This window comes from Accipiter gentilis, chromosome 12 (assembly GCF_929443795.1).
Source record: "Accipiter gentilis chromosome 12, bAccGen1.1, whole genome shotgun sequence".
Lineage (NCBI taxonomy): Eukaryota > Metazoa > Chordata > Aves > Accipitriformes > Accipitridae > Astur > Astur gentilis.
Window position 1 is genome coordinate 8,751,423 of NC_064891.1, and position 20,264 is coordinate 8,771,686.

The window sequence follows — 20,264 nt, forward strand, 5'->3', positions numbered from 1 at the left end:
GCGGCGGGAGGCGGCGGGGAGGAGCGGGCCGCGGACTCGGGCGGTGCGGAGGGCGGAGGAGACGGAGGCGGGGGCGGGAGGCGGGCGGTGCCGGGGCCGTCGCGGCGGAGGAGGGGGGACGGGAACACCGGGCATACACCGGGCCCTGTCACTCACCCCCCCCCCCCCGCCCGTGTCAACACCTGCCCGGGGCGGGGAACGTCGCGTCGCCGGCCCCGGGAGGACACCACCGGCCCGGGCGGTCAGCGGCAGGTCCCCGAAACGCTTGAGGAGGGGAAGACACCCCATTTTTACCTCATGATTTTGTTGGCGGCAACCGGGAGCCCTCTCCGGAGGGGGGCCGAGGAGGGAGTTGTCATCCGTAGGGCCAGCGGGGGGACGGTGGCTCGGGTTTTGGGGGAGACTTGTGAGGGGTTGCTTGCCCCCCAAATTATGGAGGCGAGGGGGTGAGTAGGGGGCCGCTCACCCCCGGGGTTGGGAGAGTGGGAGAGGGAAATGGCTGCAGGTGAAGCTGGGGGGTCAGACCTCCGTCTTCAGCATGGGATTTACTTGAGGTCGTCAGTCACGATTGTTTCTCTGCAGGCAGCAGCTCCTTTTCTGGGAAATCTTTTTCGGCGCCCAAATTTCAGTTGTACGGAGCCTTGTGAGACGGGGGGATGCTCTTCTGGGCAGCTGAAGCAAGGAAGTGCGGGTAAATGTCACTCCAGCGTTAAAGCTCATCTCTCAGACACACCAAAATTCTTCTGGTGGCTGTCTCCACGTTCAGTGAGGAGGAACATGGGCCTACCACGAGGGAAAGATGGATTGAAAAATAAAATAAAAGCAGCAGGCAGGGGTGGGGAGGGATGTAGGGCTTTGCGCGCTGACCTGTGGGACAGCCCAGGTGGAAAAATGGTTCTGGAAAACAAAAAAAAAAGGATAAGAGAGGTGCAGGGAGGTGGCTGAGGAAGCAGCAGGTGGCTGAGGAGGGCACAAGGTGCGACAAGAGATTGGGCCCAAGAGCTTTTTATTGGAACTTGCAGCTGCCTGGACTTGTGCTGGACCAAAAAAGCTCATATATGGTCAGAGAGTGGGAAATGCAGAAGGAGCCTCTGCGACAGAGCAAAGGGTTTTGATGAGAATTGGGCTTCAGAGCAGATGAGTAATCGGGAATGGGTGCACGATAACCGTGAGCCCATATTTCCCTCCCAGGGCCAAAATCCGTGATCCACAGCAGCGACCTTGTGTCTAACAAGTCGGAGGCTCGCAAGGGGATTGAGGAGTCATGGAGGAAGACCATGAAGGATGCCGGTCCGTTACCTGATCAGAGGTGCATATTAAACAGTCACGTGGTGAGTCTTGTGTTACGTCTGCCACCACTATAGGAGATGTACACAACTAATGCCCATCCAAAAAGAACCCCTTCCCCAAACCCGCTCTGCCTCTGTGTTTTAAATTCATGCTTTTTGACTCCTCACTGAGACTTTTTAAGTGAGGAAGTTTCTTTTTTTCCTCCTGTCCACTGTTACACCTCCCCGTCTCGATCTTTTCCCAGGACACTGAGCATATAGTTACATTGGACAAACACGTATCATTATTTTTGTAACGACTGGTTTTACATATGCACATATGTCTGATTGAAAAATAACAATTTTAGTCTGGGGAATGCCAGATGAGATGTAAACATCCAACCAGATGCTGGACCTTCGCAGCGTCCATGGCCCCTGTGGAGACAAACGCTGCTGTTTCTGCGGGAAGTTTGCACCATCTTGCACCACAAGAAAACACATAGTGTCATTGCTACTCAGGTATTTTACAAATATTTCTGAAGAAACTAGCAGGCAAGATGAGCCTGAGTTCAAGAGTTTGGAGCAGGAAGGAGTTGATTGAATTTAGAGAATATTCTTGGACACAAATTTATCAGGGAGAGGAGTGGAACTGAAGGAGTTGGGATGTTTTTAGTCAAAAGGCACGTCGGTGGGGAATAAAGAGGCCCCTTTTAATGAGCGCACATATAGCAAGAGACGGGATTATAGTTTATGGCAGATATCTGAACAGTTTAGGACCCAGTTAAACAAAGTCCTCGTAGACAGATGCTGATCCACGAGTAGGTCTGTAGACCAGCCGGATCTTTTTCCCAACTTATCTACAAGGGAATGAGAGTGAGGGCAGCTAGAAAAATCACAGCCAAGAGCGTTAAGAGTGAAACGGCCAACGTTAACCCAGGCAGATGTTTCTTTCAGGCGGACACAGGATGTTTCTGAGGGAAGCGGCCCGGACGAGGCGCCGCCGCTGCCGCCATGTTGGGTGTCTCTGGCGCAGGCCCTGCCCACTAACACCGCCTTGGCGGGGGGTGTCAGTTTTGTTCGCGGGGCTCTCGGGACAACCCGGGTTGTGTACCGAGGCCGCCTGTCAGGCCGGTTAAGAACCGAGCTGGAGGCTTTTAATCAGGCTCCGGTAATGCTCCCTTCACCGGACACAAGCCGGGAGGGGGGACAGGCGCACCGTAGGAACGCGAGCGCCGGCAGCGGCGGTTTGGGGGGGGCGGGGGGGGACGGCGGTAGCGGGTCACATCCGGCGCTTCCGGCCACGGCCGGAAGTGCTTGCCGCCGTGGGGAATGCTTTTCGCGCTGCACCGCGCTGGCGCTGCAAGATGGCGGCGACCGCTGGTTGCTGCTTGTGGAGAGGTGAAGGGGCTTCGCCGTCTTTCTCACCGCCGGGAAAGCGCGGGCGTCGGCTACCGGCTTTTGTCTATCTCCAGCCGGTGGTTTTTTCTCCTTTGATCGCGGGGCAGGGGGTGACCCTGAAGGGCGGTGGGGCCTGCCCTGGCGGGCGGCCCCCGGGGAAGTGAGGGAGGTGGGGGCGGCTGTCTGAGGCGATGTTTGCTTTTTCTCTCGCAGCACTGGCCCCGTATCGCGGGTGGATTTTCCCCGGGCTCGACCAGCGCCTCGCCGCCGCCGCCCCCGCCTTGGTGAGCGTCGCGCCGCCCGCCCGGCTCTATGCTGCGGCAGCGAGGTGAGTGCGTCTCCTTCCATCCGAAGCAGCTCTCTTGGCCGTCGGGTGTCCTGGTGGGGGTGTGTGTGTGGTGGTTTCGGCGTCTGCAGTGTTGCTCTTAACAGCCGACCAGGCGTTGGTGGTATCCCACAGGCTACTAGCTCTTAGAGAAACAGCCTGGGGAGAGAAGATTTAAGCTAGACTTGCAGGGAGTGTTTTATGTTACTCTTGTAATAACGAATGTAACAGTTATGGGGAAAGACTTTTGATGTGTGCTTTTGGAAGGTGTGGCTGGATTATAGGTTAAGGAGTACTGTCAGCATTAAAGCTGATAAGCTTATGGAATCAGTTTCAAACAGTTTCTCACCTTGCTTCATGCTGCTTTTTATTGTTGAATTTGTTCTCTTTTTAAATCTAATATTACAGTGTAAGTGGGAGAACTAAAAATGAACTCTGTGCACTGAGGGAAGCATGCTGTACACCAAGTGTTCTGAAGTGTTGCAGACTCTTTGACCGTAGTTAATAGAGGAGTGGTGTAGCTAGCTGTTACTTTAATATTTTTTCTTTGATTTGTGAGCCTTTGAAAATAGGTAGGAGAATAGGGTTTGGGACTAGTGTTTAACTGCATCCAAAATGATACAGGAAAGGGAGTAGAAACCTTTTTTGAAAGGTGGGACTGCTACAATCCACTATAAGAAGAAGAAAAACTGCAGATGTGGCTCCTTCTGATGATGAGAAAGGTGCATAGGATTTGCTGGATTTAGAAGCAGCTTGGGCACAGTGGCCACTACCAGCCTGTGTGAAGGCAAGACCTGTAAAAGTTGGTGTGTTATTTTAAATTGGTTTTGTGTTGATGCAGTAGGAGGTCGTTAACTTGGTTCCACGCTACGCAAATGTGGCTACGTTGGTTGAGAAGCTTAACTGCCCATAGAGCTTTTGGTTTCTGAATGTTTTGATTTCTGTCTTGGCCACCTGAGACAAGTAACTGGGATGAATTCAGGGATGCTGTTCATCTTTGTGTGGAACCTTTTTAGTTAACTAATTGTTACTTAATAAGTGACACATAACAGCATCTACTTTTTTCTTTTAGAACGTGTGCCAAACTCTTCAGTTGATGATCTAACAATATTTTTTTGTTTGTCTTAGAACTGCAAAAAAAAGTTCACGTAAGACCAAGCAGGAAGAAACAAAAAAGAATAAAGTAACTAGGAGGTGGCCGCTTATGAGCAAGCCTGTGGATGATGTATACTTGACATGGTATTATGAGCGGCCATCCTATGATGTGGAAGTGGCTTTGGGTATGCTAAAGAAATTTCAGGAACTGGACTTCACTAACCCCAAACAGTATGTCTATATTAACGTATTCCTAGATATGGCACTACAGAAGAAGGTAGGTTGGAAGTTTATACAAGTTTTGATACTTTTTTCTTTTTAACATGGGAAGGCTGTGTTGAAAGTGTAGAGCAGATGCTGCTGTCGGCCTTCTAGGCTGCCTCTTGCAGCTTCTCTGATTGTTAGAATAATGTGTGCTTTTGCAGGTGGCTTTGTGCCTTTATATATGTATAATTAATAAACATCCTGCATACTCCTGAGGTGAAGATAGCACCATCGAGGATTTTGAAAACAGGCTATTATGTGACTAAAATTCATGTCTGGACAGAACTGATCAAACTAAGTTTTACATCTGTTAGGGCTTTCCACTTAAAGATGTGTTACCAAAATCATGTGTGTGCTTTGTTCTGGGATTATTGTTACAGGGAGAAGTATGAAGACAAGCTTTTCCCTGCCTCTGTCCTTCATCTTGTTTTGATTTTATATTTTTTTAATACCGTTCCTTGAAAGTATGCTATTGCTTGTTTGCCTACAACCTGTTTGATATAAAGGTGTCTAGCCCTGTTTAGTCTTTCCCTAAAACTCTTCCTGCTTCCCCCATAAGTTGAGAACAGTTACGCCACTTGAGAATTGCTTTCTTCATGTGCGTAACTAAATACCCCTTTGGTACACCAGGGGTCTCTTAGAGCCAGAAAAAGAGTTCACACTTAAAAGAAATGCAGAACTCTTGCTCCTGCTGTCGGAGGCTGTGTGGTATTCTCAAGGCTTGGTAAGAGACACATTCCTTGCTGATGGTTTGCATTGGCCATTGCATCAGAAACATCCTTTAGATAAGCTGTAACTACGGCACCTCGATGTTTGTTATTGACTGTACCTGAGCCTGGTAGCAATCCTGCACTGGAGTTGCTGATCCCGGCCCCTTTCTCTTGGGCAAACTGCAGCATAAGTAATTCATGTCTCAAGTTTATATTTGAGTATATACCGGACATAAAAAAGCAAGTCACAATTTCTGTATCGTGCTTGTTTGTTATGACCTCTGTGCAAGGATATTGTGGATAAGATTGCTATTTAGGGGACCAGCTTCACACGATTGTATAACTTGCCTTACCTCATGATTTTTTTTTAGTTGTTGTTCTAATATTTTTCTTTCTTTACTTATTAGAAAAAAGTGGATCCATTTGCCAGCATTGTTCTTCTTCCATATCGCTTTACAGATGAAATGAATAAGGTCTTGGTTTTCACGGAGGTGGGTAAGCCTGAATTATTTGCTTTTATGTGTTTTGCATATCTTGCATGCTCTTACAACACAACTAGTTCCTATGCAAGTACTATACCTTTTATTGAGAAGACTCTGCGAGTGCTTTACAGAACTGTTAAGTCTGTCTAGGATTCATGTTCAGCAGCATCTTAATGTATTAACAAGCATCTTGCAGGATTTCCTTCACCTTGATAGCTTTACGTATATGTAGATTATTCTAGCAATGCACTGAGGCAGTAGACATTTGCATTAATGTGACTAAGGAAGAGATCATTAAAGATCATATATAGTATGAAACCTTTGTCACCTTTCTGTAATACAGGCAGATGGTTTAGTGTAGCAGCTATGTCCAACCCTGCTGTCTTCAGCCTCAGTAGGCAGTGCAGATTAGAACTGGCTGTTATTCACAGTGATTTGTGCTGTAACAGGATACCCTTGGGAGAGGAGGGGAAAGTAACTTCTCCTCAAAAACTTTAAGCAACTTAACAGCCCTCTGTCCCAAACCCTTTATCTGCTCTCCTAGGAGTTCACTAATGTGAACTAATGTGTGTAGAGCACTTGTAACATCTGTATGAGACTAGTTTCAGCCTCTGCTGCTGTTCTTTGCCAGTTAATCATTCTAACAGAATACACCTACATATATCTGTATGTGATTATCTTGGAGAACTGTCACAGACTTAGTTGACTAACCTTTGGGCTTAATTTTTGTAGAATTCTCTACCTGAGCTACAAGATAAGAATCCTCCTACAAAAGGGAGGGCTGACCAAAGACCCAAGCATGCCAGGTTCTTTGGTGCTGTATCTCACAACCTTCTTTCTTCACTGAAATTCATGTGGGATAAGAGGTACCATGCCCTGTGAAGGTGTATACGTGGAAAAAGGCTGAGCAACTGAAACACTTGCTAGCGCTTTTGGATGGAAGCATGAGCTATTCAATTTATTCTTGTGAGGAAAAGTTGATTCTGGTTTTGAGTTGTGAATATCTTCTTGTATTGAAAGCTTGAGCGAAAGTTTTTACAAAACCGATGCCTTTTACGTTTCCATATTTCAGACTATTAAAAGCAAAACCTTGCAGAGGACAGATGAGGTTTACTTCTAAATGCTCTTTGAAGCCAAAGTTTAATAGCACTTGCAGAAGCTGAATAGCTCTATTTTACCGTGGTTTTTAGTAGCATGTTCTGTGCTATTCTTTAAGCTTAGAGTACGATGTTGGCTCCATCCTGTGGACGATTCATTATAGTTTCCAGGGCATGGAGGTGGGAGAGAAAGGGCTTTTGATAGAGCTTCTCGGCAATGGGATGGGCTTTTTTCCTTCTCCAGTAGAAGTCAACTAAAGGCTTGAGTGTTCCTTCTTATTGGGACCTGGAGTGGAGTGGAGTTGCTGCTCCTATATCACCAGCATTAGATATTTTGGGTCTTTGATTGCCTTAAACCATTCTTTCCTTTTTAACCTGTAAATAGCCTGGTTTTATACCCAGTTGTCCAAGATAAATCACCTATCCAGTGCTGTTGATATAGACTAATTGGTAGTACAGATGTTACTGAACTTTTTTTTTTCTCTCAACAGGATGAGCAAGAAGCTGAAATAGCTCGAGAGAATGGAGCTGCTGTTGTGGGAGGAGTTGAATTAATCAAATGGGTATTTTTTTTTTTGAAGAATTGTATAAGTATCCTAACTTTAAACAGTGACTGAGGGGAGTGGGGAGTGAGAAACCTCATATCCAGTAAACTCCAGCTTGAAGTTAGCAGCCATTGTGAGGCGTAAGAGATGGGTTTTTGTGCTTGGACATGCTTGTAGGTCAACTTGAGTAGTGAGATAATTTATTGTATTCCTAAATATATTTAATTGTTTTTATTGCAGATTTTGGAAGATGAAATCCAAGTGGACTTCTATGTAGCTGTTCCTGCAATAATGCCTAAGCTAGTACCGTTAAGGAGCAAACTAAAACGAAAATACCCAAGCACAAAAAAAAGTAAGAAGCAATTCTTTCTTACAAATCCCAGGTACTGAACAAGATTTAACTCTAGAGGCGACACTGAAACTTTTTTGATGAAGATGTATGATTACATTGAGTACTAGACTGTATGTGACTGAACCACTTTTTTTGTTTTAGGAATCTAGGACTGTGCTTTTCTCCTACAACAGGCAAATGTGGGATTAGAATCAAGATAAGTTTGCCTACTAGTTGCCCCTATGCTTGTTTGTCCTGATGAACAGTAATAGTATTGTGAAGTTACCCAGGAAAACAGAAACAACTTGAAAAAAACCATATTCACTGAGACACTTGTCGAACTGTTGGCAGTTCTTTGGATCCCAGCTTTGTGACTGCTACTGCTCCTTCTGCCTGTTCGTTACTACTCAACAACAGATCTACTTACGCTTTTCCTTCGTACAGCCTGCTCCCTTATCTGTGTGGTCTCTCGTTTTTTGTAATGCTGAAGACATTTCCTCTTCAGGTCAGGTTTTCACAGCAACTGACATCGGACTTTTGTCCTCTCTTGCAGACTTACTTTATTTTAGCTCTGTATTAGGAGTCTATTTCAAATAAGACAAAAAACCTAACCAAACTGTTTTTCCAACATAGAGCTTGTGCCAGCTGTGTGAAGCACTGAGTCTTGAACCATATCTCTTACTTTCCTGCCCCAGCTGTCTTAATGTTTTATAAGCTGCAGGCAGTGTTTTTAGGCTCCTAAACATTTAAGACAAACCTATTAACCTGTCCAAAACATTGCAATGGAAAATACTCCAGATAGCTTTCCTTTGTTCCAAAAAGTATATTGTACCATTATGAGCTTACTTGGTTTGTAGCTTATCCAGGGCCAATTTCTCTTGGAGCCATCAAAAGATCTGTGGGAGAAGTAATGCTTGTATTGGAAGCAATTGAGTGATGGTGTAAATCTGTCAAATGTGCTCTTGCAGCTGAGATAAGAAATAGCTTGACTTGTGGGAATGGCTGGATTGGGCCAGGGTGTTCCAGGTAGTGTGTTTACTTTGCTATTACATAGTTGGAGACTTCATACAAGGAAGTCTTGGGGCTTGTTCTAAACCAAACTCAGTAGCTTTTGGTCTTTCTGGCTGCTTTAACTGTGTTAGGTAATAAAGCTGTGTTTTATATATGCATAAGCAGGTTCTTTATTTGAAGTGAAGCCTTTGTTACGTTTCCTACTGTATTTGCTATTCACGTCTGTTGATTAATAAGGAAGGAGGGAAGATAGAAATGATTTATATAGTATGTGAGAGGGCACCACTGTCTTGTCCATGAAACTGCATTTTTGATTGGAGTCTAACTGGCTTAATTGAAAGATTGAATTCTCTCTTTACTAATATCACACTTAGCCATGCTAATAAGCATTACTCAGACAACTTTTTTGCCTTTTTTTTTTTATTAAAAAACTAGATTCCATGGGCCATGATATTCCTAAAATGCTGCAACTCTTCAGAGAAGGTCTTGAGTACATGGTAGAAGGCGAGCGTCTAATCAAGACAAGAATAGCAAGAGTAAGTTGTATATAAAGTTCTTAAGTTTATTTTTGCTGGGCAGAACTGCGGTTAGTGTTAAAAGAGGGAGGGGTATATTTTTAATCTGTTTGTTCCCAAGATTTTTAACCATGTTCTTTGACCTGTGAAGTAGATGGAACTCTTACTCTTTGTTGTGTGACATCTTCAGCTGATGTGAGCACTGTATGTTGTTAATGTGTGGTCATAGAAGTTGGCTCTGCTAAAACTGAGAGCAAGGCATACCTGATGCTAAGATGTTAAGGATGCAAGAGTGGGATCTGTATTCGCCGCTATATTGGCAAGGACTCATAATAATGAACAAAATAGGATAAGAAAAGTTACTCTTCTAGTGATCTCCTTGTGAGTTGACATCTTAACATAGGCTTCCCTTTCCTCCTGCCTTCCCCAGCACTCTTCTGTGAGTAAAATAAAGCTTATTTGTTTTTTTAAGTAAATAAACCATGAGTTGTGAGTACGTGGTCAATATGCACAGGTGGTTCGAAAAATGTGACCTTTAACCTAATAATTAAAGACTCATTTAACTTTAACTTTAGTCCTGGACTGGAGCAAAAAGCAAGAACGGTGCATTGCACATTATACTTAAAATTAATTTGTGCTTTGCTGTCACATAAGAAATTGTGTTATATAAGAGTTTCTTTTCTCTCTTTATTTCTTTTTTTTAGGCCTTAATATGTTTTCCTTAATTTTTTTTATTATTTATTTTCCCTGCTCATTTTATTTGTTTCTAAACATGCCTGATTTTTAGTTTTCCTTTAACTGATACTGGTACAGAAAGGAAGTGTATGAGCTAGCTAACCCCTGCAGCTTTGTCTGGTGGTTAGAAATAAGCAAGTTTGTTTAATTCTGGCTAGCTGCTCTGAGTTGTGCATGTGAATTTCAATGGCTTGCTCATCTATATGATACTCAAAACTGAGGTTCTTGGGGACTCTTCTGCTAAAGTGTGTCTTATCTTGCACTTTGATACAGGCAGGAAGTATCTTTGGCTGTTTGTAAGTTTAATGGACTGTGTGAAATGCCTCGAGTCCATAGATTAGTCTTGGTTTCAAGTATTGTGACTGTATTCTTTAATTTGCCTTGGACTGCTCAAACCTTAATCATTTTGTACTGTAGATCAGCCTAAAAAATACCTGCAAATTAAAGTTACTGTAAAGTTTCTTCTTGTGTAGTCAAGAAGAAAAATCAGGTTTTTAATAAAGGTGAATGAAGAATTATTGATGTCCTGACAGTATTCAGTGCAATTGTAGTTGGTTCTGCTTAGTGTATTAGTCCTGCAGCTGTGGCTACAGTTTCTGAAGTTAAAACCACGTCCTGTTACTGATGTAAGTTGTTGGTGTTAGATTACCTTTGGTTCTGTGTCTAGGCAGCTTAGCCCTGCAGTTTCACGGCACTTCCGAAGATTTGGTGCAGCCAGAGATGTCACTCTGTACAAGTAAACAGTAGGTTCTCATGAATAAACTCTTAATCTTGGATCAGAAGCAGCTCAATGAGGGTTTCCTTACAGAGTTCATACGTGCTAAATTTGTCAGCTACATGGCAGAGGTGATCTAACACTGCACACGCAGTGTGTCATGCTCTGTCACACTGTTGTGCATTGAGTTGTGTGCGGAGGGGTGACTCAGTGGTTATGGCTTGTGTAAAATGTCTCCACCCTCTCTAGCTACTATCCTTTACCTGACCTAATTTTCCTATTGTTTGCATAGCGGTACTGAAAGGAAATCGAGTGTAGGGAAGGCTCTGGGAGGCTGCGAGCATCTTGAGTGGTTATGCGTATCTGCTCACCACTAAATCAAGAGCTTTATAAATTTAAATCTTGTCAGTGAGAAAATAATTTATGAATTACACAGAAGCATGAAGATCAATTGCTGTATTCCAAACAGTAGCGTAGAAGTTTCTGGGAGTCTGCCAAGCTGGCGTTTCTCAAAGAGATGTTTTCCCTTTAGTGCTGCTGTCTTATGTTGCCTGTTAGTTCAGTTATGGCCAGTGGCTTGATGTAATGCTGCACTCCCACGTAAGTGAGCAGCCTCAGTGTCGTATTTTTAGTAGTAATTGAGATGTCTTTGAAAAGCCCAGAAGTTGGCAGCAGTTAAGTTTAATTAGCAAATCTGAAGTTGTAAAACTGAGAATGTAAAATCTTCTTTCAGGACATGGAGCTTAAAGCAGAAGGGAAACAAATGAGGACACTGAGGATATCTCCTTCAGAATTGAGCTGTCTGCAGAGGGCAGATTAAAGTAATTTTCTTGAGGATTTTGACATAAGTCTTGAGTCCAAACAGGGTGCTGTTGATCATTACAAAATTCTCTTTTTCCCAAGTTGGAGTTGTCTTCAGAAAAATCAGAGTCTGCATGTGACACCAGGAAGGAATTTCTAGTGTATCTTCTCATCTGTGCAGAGAGCTGCCTGCAAAATGGTTTTTCTATGGAAAAGAGTAAGATGGTTTCAGGAGGTGAGACTTTTAAGGTTTGTTCGGAAGGATGTATTTTCTGGGAAGGGACGTGTTTACAGGAGCACTGATTTATTCAGAGGGTTAGAAGTATGGAGAGATGTGTACTGAACCAGAGATATCTCAAACTGGGTACGTAGAATGTACAGATGTGTGGAAATGAGAGCTAAGGCAGGAAACAGAAATGCCCATTTACACTAAAAGTAGCATCTAGGTTCCTTGTCTGTTAATGTGATTGAAGGCCCGAAGTGTAAGTGTCTTTGAAAAAGAAAAAAAAGACAAGACTAATGGATTCCTAGCTTTGAACTCCCTAAAGGAGGGGGGGAGAAGATCCCACAGTTGAGGAAGATGTGTTAACTCTTGCCACTTTGAATACTTGAGAGTTGAAATATGTTTATTGGGGGATGAAGGGAATAATGCAAAAAGCATAGGTAGTAACTGTTGTCTGTTACCAGTTTGAGCTGTTCTCTTATTTGAGATACCACGTGGAAAGGCTTGCCTGTCTGCAGTGCTAAGTCTAAATGATTCCAACTATTGACAAGCTCAGGATGAGAGAGATTTTCAGCCTTAAGTTATGTACCTCGAAGTTGCATGTATTGTGTAAGTCCTGATGGTATGTGCTGGACTGTACCTGCATAACATCTTCCTAGTAGTCTGGTACTGGCAAAAGGATTGAGTTTTGTTCCAAACAGGACCAAGGATGTGGAAGAAGTTGTAGCAAGTTAAACTAGGTATAGGAAATAACCCTTTACAACAGCCTCAGTAAGGGTATTTCTATGCCTGCATTCTTCCTTTTTTTTTTTCCTGCAGACTGCATGGGGCTACTACCTCAGAAATGCATCTCCTTTGAGTGCTAGGATGAGACAATGCTGTCTGCACGGTCGATGTTATTATAGGCTCCGGCGCAGAACTCTGTTTCTTCCCTTATTCTGACCTTCTCAGGAAGGTTCATAACTGAGCAGAAACCTGTGAAAGCGAGGCAATGCAAAATACATCAGTGCTTTTCTCTTATTGATACTGTCAGTCCTCCAGATGTCTTTGCAAGTGGTACAGAAATGTTGTTCTGCCATGTTTGTCAACCTCTTGGTTCAGAGGCTTTCTTTTTGTTCCTGAAAGCAGAGATGCAAGTTTCTGGCCTCACTGTGTAACAAAAGATGCTTGATGTCCCAGAATAATGGCCAAGTGGAGTTGTTGCATTATGCTGCTGCAAAGCAAAATAAAACTTCTTGGGAGTAGCTCTAAACCTGATTTTTAAAATAGGTGTAGTTAACATTTTGTGTAGAGGCATTTGAAGGCAAGTTCTTGGAGTTTAGTAGAGTCAAGTGTTCTGTGTTGAAATTAAGAGAAAATCTGGTTATATTATAGTGATGCAGAGGTTGCATATTGTTATGGGATGCTGGTCAAATTACCGTTGGTAATTTCTTCGCAGTTTACTGTGCTCCAGAAATGTCTCACTGTTACAAAAAGGTAAAATAGGTGTAAAAAGTGAATGTCTTAATAGACAGCATGAGGAGACAAAAGGTCCCTGCTTGGAAAACAGAGGTATGAACTCATGTCTGGTTTTGTGAACTCACTTCTTGTTTTGCATTTAACTGAAATATAAAAACTTTTTTGTTGGTTTTTTTTTTTTTTTTGTGGGTAGTTGGAATTCTAGATATTACTGTTGAGAGAGCCAAACCTAAAATTCTGAGTCTCTGTGGGTTTTCTGTTCTTCTTAGTTTGTCTCTCAACAGCTGTAGGAGGGGACTTGGAGTAGATTTCTGCCTACTCCTCCACCACCAGCCAATACCACAACTGTAAGCCCAGTTAAGGTGCTCTGAGAACTTATGTAGCTTTCTGGTTGAATGGTGGTGTGGTTTAACCCCAGCTGGCAACTAAGCACCATGCAGCTGCTCGCTGGTGGGATGGGGGTGGAAATCAGAAGAGTAAAAGTGAGAAAACCTGTGGGTTGAGATAGAGACAGTTTTTTTACTGGCTAGTTGCTAGCTTTATTTTCCTGCCCACTGATTCTTAAGGTATTGAGTTAAATAGCTGGCAATAATCTTGTTTTGCAGAGTGTTAATCATTTTGTGTTAATCATTTCTCATCTTGTACCAGGTGTTCCTGCCCTGCAATGACTGCCATTCCCTACGTGTGTTATATTTGAACTGCCTGTTAGTTAAGTCTGCAGTACAGTTTCAGTGCTCTGAATGATCTCTTGGTAGAATTCTCTAAATAGAGCTTAGAAAAGCAGTTCTGTGGTTAAAGCTAGTGTTTTAATTGCAAGGCATCTTGTTGTTTTTCAATTGCATATTTAGCCAGCAAATAGCCAAGTGGCTCTTCTGTGCATTCAGTTGCAGTCTTCCAAAGATCCCCCAGAAGATTAGAAGCATTGAGACTTCATCAATCAAGTTTTAAACATGATCTGTTTTGGTGAAACTTGTGCTATGCTGAATATTAATAGGCAATTTCCCCCTAGGCAGCAGAGTCAGTGAGGGAGGCCCTTTTAAAGACAAATATAACATGTTTCTTATTTAAAAAAACAAACCAAACCCAGTAACTTCCCTGAAGCTTTTTACAGCACCTTGTGCTGCTCTGGAGAAAAGTGTCCTAAACTTTAAACAGTAAGATAGGTAGTGATTCATTTCTGTGTTCTGATCGTAGTATATACTGTCACTTTCTAAGGTACCTTGTGGTTAGGTTGTATTTATACAAAGTGGACTAGAAATAGATTTATAGTTGCTCCCTCTGCAGGCATGATTATTCTTCAGGAAGGCTCAGGATTTAAAGATATTTACCTGTCATTGCAGTCGGTCTGAACAGAGTAGCTTGCACAGTCTTGAAGATCTGGTCCAGAGTACTTTGGTCAGTTTGGCGAGGGTTTGAATTAAACTGAATATCTAAGTGCTGATACACAGTGACTGTGCATACACAAGGGTTTACTGTGGAATACTTACTTGGAAGCTGGAATATTTATTTGGATGTGTAAGCTATTTTGAAATACTTGGAACCCTCTGACCAATACCTTTTTTCATTATGGAGCTGTCGGCATCTCAAGTAAATTATGGTACGTGATCTCTTGGGATGTGTCTTGTTGTCTGATTTGAATGAAAGTCACTCTGTCCTATTTTCCTGTCCTAACAACTACACAATATTAACTAACACCTTCAGATTTTGAGATGGATCTTGTCTCAAAACTTCTTGTACTTGTAAATCTTTATACGAAGTTGTAACTTGTTTAGAGCAACTTGCAAATTCTGTCTCTTCTGAATGTTTCTAGACTTTGTTACATATGATGAATGCCAAATAGCTCCCTGAAGTTGTACAACTGTACAGGTCTTAGCTTAAGACCTGAACTTAGTGTAAGGTTTGGAAGCAAACACTATGTGAACCTTCATTTGAAGTATAGTTTCTAATTAGTTGCTACCAATGAATTTTTTATTTAAATGGTTCTGAGTATTCCTAGGTAGAGCATGGTGTGTCTGTCAGTGAAGTGAAATGCTCAGCACTAACAAACAGATTTTTTTTATGTCCATTAATTTATGAATGATTAAGCACGTTGCAATCAGCATAACAATGATAAAGACAAATGTGTTTTGGCCTGTGTAACAGAGGAACTGCATTTAGATTGTAAGTCTGCCAGAAGAGCATAAAGAGAGATTAACGGACCAGACCTGGGAGGAAACTAGTCAAGTATAACTGTATCTCTATTGCAAATTAATGCATACATTTACAGATAAGTAAGATATTAATAAAATCTGCTCATGCTACATTGGGAGGTGGTGGTGAGGAAGAGGAGACCCCAATGGTGCCTGTAAGCTCCCCTGAAACATAGTTAATTGTGTGAGAATAAATGCTTTTTTTTTTAATTCCATACCTGAAAGCTCTAGAAAAAGAACTTGATTTTTCATTCAGGTAAAGAAATGTGGATAATACAGGTGAGACCAGACAGCAAATGAATTAAAGCATAGCAGGGCATTATAGCAGCCAAACATTTAAGTCTGAGAAATGCATGTTAAGCTCTCCAGGAGCTGAGAGTCAGGTCAGTCCTGGCTTTGACCTGAGGCTGTTCAGGTTGGCCTCTCTCTTGATGATGAGTTGCACATTCTTGAATAGTGTCCAGATAAGATGAATAGCAGTCATGGTTTAAGGTGATTGGTCTAAGAGAGAAGATGGAGGTATTAATTTTTTGGCAAGTGTTGGTTCCCTTCCAAGTATCTGTGATTCGTCCAGTGAGGATCGCATCTGTGTTGGAAGTGAGGTGTGCTTAAGTGCTTCATTAGATGAGGGCATCGGGCAGGACGAGGAGCCATCAGTCCACAGTTTTTGTTGGAAGGTCAAAAACGCCATGGATGGCAACCGGGGTCTGTAAAAACGGTAGATACAGAACTGGTATATGTTTAGAGCTCAATGCTTCCACGTAACTTATGTAAAAAGTAGAATTGCATTTCATATGTTAAAATGGGAAAGAAAAGGGGATGAAGGTTTATAATTTTTTTTAAATTATTTGTTTGGTTCTGTTAAATTTCTTAATGCCTTCAATTTTAGATGCTTGTGGTTTTTGAGTTGATCTGTTTTGCAGTCTTTTACAGCTACTTCTTGAGGCTTTTTTCTGCAAAAACTTTATTTTAATGTGATTTTTTTGCAAAAGCACTTGTACATATATTGTTTTTAAGACTTTACCTCTACATGTTGTTACGGAGCCATGGAAATTTAATGTCATCAGTAGAAATACAGAGAATAATGATGAGCGTGTAACCATGTATAAAATAGGTTTTTTTCCCAGTCATTTGGATATGGCTGTTAATGGGATTTGTAACTCCTTAACAGGGAATGCAGAGAAACAAAATCTATCCAGATGTAAAATAAATATGTACCCGGTGCTTTCAGATTTATTAATCTAGACTTTAAGTATCCCCATGGCTAACTTTGCATTATCCTTTTTCAGCTGGATATGCCTACTGAGCAGATAGTTGCCAATCTAAAAACAGTTATCCGTGATATCTGCACGTTCAAGCCATTGACTTACGGTAAGTAGCTGTTCTCATGTGGTAGTTGACATTACAGCCAACAAAATTAAGAAATGAGTCTTGTTTACTGGGTTGTCATTAAATGACCTTGCTGCTTTGTCTGCCTTGGGACAGGAGGAAGCTGTTAGGCAACTCAGTAAATCAAGACCTAAGAAATTACAGCCTCTAAGGGCATGAATAGCATCTGCTGTTATTGATGTGAACTCCAATTGCACCTTGTAAGTGTCTGTGTGAGGAAAGGAGTGAGATATTGTACAAAACTTAAGTTTGCAGGCTTGGTGCTTAAGTGGATTAAAGCCATACAAAGAAATCCTTTTGGGACATGGAGGTCTTCAGTGTCTGTGTGCATTGGTTTTACTCCACTGATGTGACCCTGTTGTGGCTCAATATATAGAATCTGAACCTGGAATCCACCAGCAATTGCTTAAGTTAAAGCTTGTGCTTCAGTTAACATCTAGTCTGGTTAGTTACCCTGTTTGAAGGTATACCACCTTTTTTTTTCCCCCTCCATTACCAAGATATTTTTAAAGTTTCGGCCGCTCCAAGGGAAAAGCTGTTCATCTTTTTTTTTTTTTTTTTTTTTTTTTTTTTTTTAATTCCGTAGCAAAAGGATCAGGTTACAAAGGAGTAAAGGTGTCAATTCTGCGTGTTGTTCCTGTGGGTTCTGCTCACTGTTCTGAGCAAAGAATGTGAACAACTGATACGCTATCTGTTCTTAGTCTTAATGAAGTAAACTTTAAACAAATGTCATCTGCTTAGCTGAAGTGGAAATGGTGATTTATGAACATAATTTTATGGAAGAATAGCCTTGTTTGAGCTAAGAAAACGGTGTTTTAATATTGGCTTAATGTCTGCAAAAAGAATCATCTTGCATCTCTTCCAGTGATGCTGTTAATAGTAACTACTGTACAGAGAAGAGACCACGAAAAGCCAAGTACACATGCCTTTAGAAGCATTTCAGCCCACATAAAATGTATAAGGGGTTGGCTGACTTGAGATATAAGTAAATGAAAGCAGGACGTGGTGGTATTTTTGTCCTGAATGAGTTCATATGTGAACTATACCATTCTAGCTAAGTAAGGGTAAGCTCTTCTGGTCTTAGTAGCATTTCTACTGATTTTGCAGTATCAAGTTTGGTTCTTGTAGTGGGTCTCTTACTGGCTTCATTAAAAGTATTTGCTGTTTATAGGAAGTAGACTTGGTAATTAACGCATCTTTGCAACAGTGGAGTCTAAATATGCTTGCTAACTATCAATCACTTAGACCAACTAGTTATAGATATCTGTTCATTAGTTCCTTTCAGACTTCCCATATGTAATAGCATGTCCTCATGCAGCTATTTAGTTATCACTAAAATGTCATTCCTCTGCGAGTCGCTTGATCTAATGCAAGACTAAAAATACCACCAAGCAAATGTTCTCAGACTATAATGTAGATCTATTTAGTATTCCATAAAGCCATCTGACTGTTTTTGTAGTTCTTCTTGTCAGAAGGTTCCTTCAGCATTTCATGGTAGGATCCTCAATTAGAAATGGTGTCTTTTGTGCTCTTAGTTATCTATGAATATTTGCGTGATCAAAACTCCACCACTGCCCCCCAATATCTTGCCAATCAGGACCGCTTCCCAAAGTGAGTTAACCTGTATTTAACTTTTTTTGGAGGAGTGTGTGTCTGAAGTTTTACTTGCATGTTCAAAGGCCCAGGGGCACCATTAATGTCAACTGCTGGTGAGGTACTGAAGGAATAAGGTAGCCATCAAGTTAATATCTTCTGTGGCACCAGAGTGTGAATTGTGTTTTGAACCCAATCTTCCAGGGTGGATATTAAACACTCTGTACTGAAGGGATGTGTCTACATGTATAGTTCTGATCCTGGTCATGTGCTTGATGCAGTATGGATTAGTACTATGACAAATCAGCCTGGAGACATGAAGAGTGGTAGAGTGACCAAATTGGTGGTGGTCTTTGTTTTCTAGGTCCTTTTGTACAGAAGTTGGTTATTAGATCTTCAACCAGTGAAGGTTTGCTATTGAACCTCGATGGACTCCTACCTCAGATGGAAAAAGTAGAAGAAAAAAATGCGGAAGATGATGAAGAAAAACATGTCCAAGAACCTGTTAGTACCTGATGTCTTTCCTTGTAGATCTGATGATCAGCCTTGGAAAGCAAATAGTGTAATTCAAATCATACTTTATTAAAAGAAAAAATAAATTTAACTTGTGAATTTCACTGGTAAATTCTTTGTGACAAGAAACATTGTCACAGACAGGAGTCTGTTGTCAAAACTGAAGACATTTTAGATTCCGTTTGTTGGTAGCTGAAAGCTCCTTTGTTTGGTTGTTTTTTTCTCTGCACATAATAGTTCTTGCTCTAATAAAAGTATTTCTGTAACTTCTGAAGTATTGCCATCCAATTTCTGCAACTGCAGCCAAAAGGCAAGCACATGTTATATCCATAATACTGGGCTCTTCACTCTGTTGAAATTGCGGTATGTTCAATGCTTTTGTTGTCTTGACTCAAGTCCTCCTCAGAGAGCAACTAATGCAGTTACTTGCGGAAAGCTGCTGTATAATTTGCCAATGAAGGAAACTGGTTTTTATTTACCATTCTATTTTTCTGTGAAGTTAGACGTGGTGTCCCTTTTGAGTTGGGAGTAACATCTGCTTGATGCTTGTCATATCTCACTTGGTTTTCATTTAATCAGCATACGTAGATACTGGGGGGGTATACAGAGGATTACTGCTCTGCTACTTTGAGCCTGTGAATGCAGGTTAGTCTTTTGTGACAAATTATAATAGGTGAGGTTTTTCTGTGGAAAAATTGCATGTATTCTGTGGGAGGAGTGATCATGGACCTTATCTTTCAAATACTGCAATTTAAGCTACGAGTAACTGATACGATGCCCCTTAGAGAATCCAGTCAGTGGTTTGTTTGCACTGTCCTGGAAGGAATTATCCTTAAAATGTTTCGGGGTGAAACCTGAGTGAAGCTACAAAGTTGTAAGTGTCAGTTTCTTGTGTTTTTTTTTTTTTTCTATCGGAGAGGTGGTTCTTGATGAGCTTTTGAATAACCACTCAGAATAAGTGGATGGGTTTTGGGGGAGTGGGGGTGGCTTCACAACAAGCAGCAGAAGATCTCTTTTTCCATACAGGTGACTCTGAGAGGAAGACTCCCATGCTATACTTCCTAGTAAGATTTTTTTTTTTTTGTCCTAAAAATGCTGACTGATGCTTTATGTGTATTTCATCTGTTATTGTATGTAGATGAAGAGCATGTATGTAATGGGAGCAGTGAGTAGCTAGGAGCTGTAGGGCTGTGGTCCTGTGCTAGGTTAGTCATCTTGGAGGTGCCTAGGCTCTGGAGACCTGGCTAGAAGACACTGATTTTCTAATGGCTGGATAGAGAGCCCCAATTCCTTCTGCCAGTGTGTAGGGGCAAAACCAAAAGGCAGCGGGGGTTACCTTTGGTTATTTACCTGCTTAACTTTGTTCCTCTTACTCTTAGTAGCTATGCATACCACGGAGATTTGGCAGAAAAATCTTGAAAAGAAAGATTCTTTAATAAAAATGTAGGTCTGTCGTAGCAATAGCACAGTTTGACTGAAGTGGTAGATTCCCAATAAATGAGTTGAACTCTTGCTGGGGTTTGAGCTCTTAAACACATCAGGAGGCTTGACTTGGCAATGGTTCCAGTTTTTGCACAGTTAGCTTTTTGTTCTTTGGGGCTGGTTGG

General features: G+C 41.8%; 1 protein-coding gene across 1 annotated transcript; it reads left to right on the forward strand.

Moving 5' to 3' along the window:
- Positions 1-72: 72 nt before the first annotated feature.
- Positions 73-18,923, forward strand: MRPL1 (mitochondrial ribosomal protein L1). The gene is given in 13 exon segments (XM_049814660.1): positions 73-517; positions 520-553; positions 555-691; positions 1,192-1,292; positions 1,294-1,309; positions 2,880-2,994; positions 4,120-4,363; positions 5,468-5,551; positions 7,131-7,202; positions 7,425-7,536; positions 8,962-9,062; positions 16,452-16,533; positions 18,509-18,923. Coding segments are annotated over 13 exon segments (1,272 nt in total). The 5' UTR covers positions 73-495; the 3' UTR covers positions 18,661-18,923.
- Positions 18,924-20,264: the final 1,341 nt, after the last annotated feature.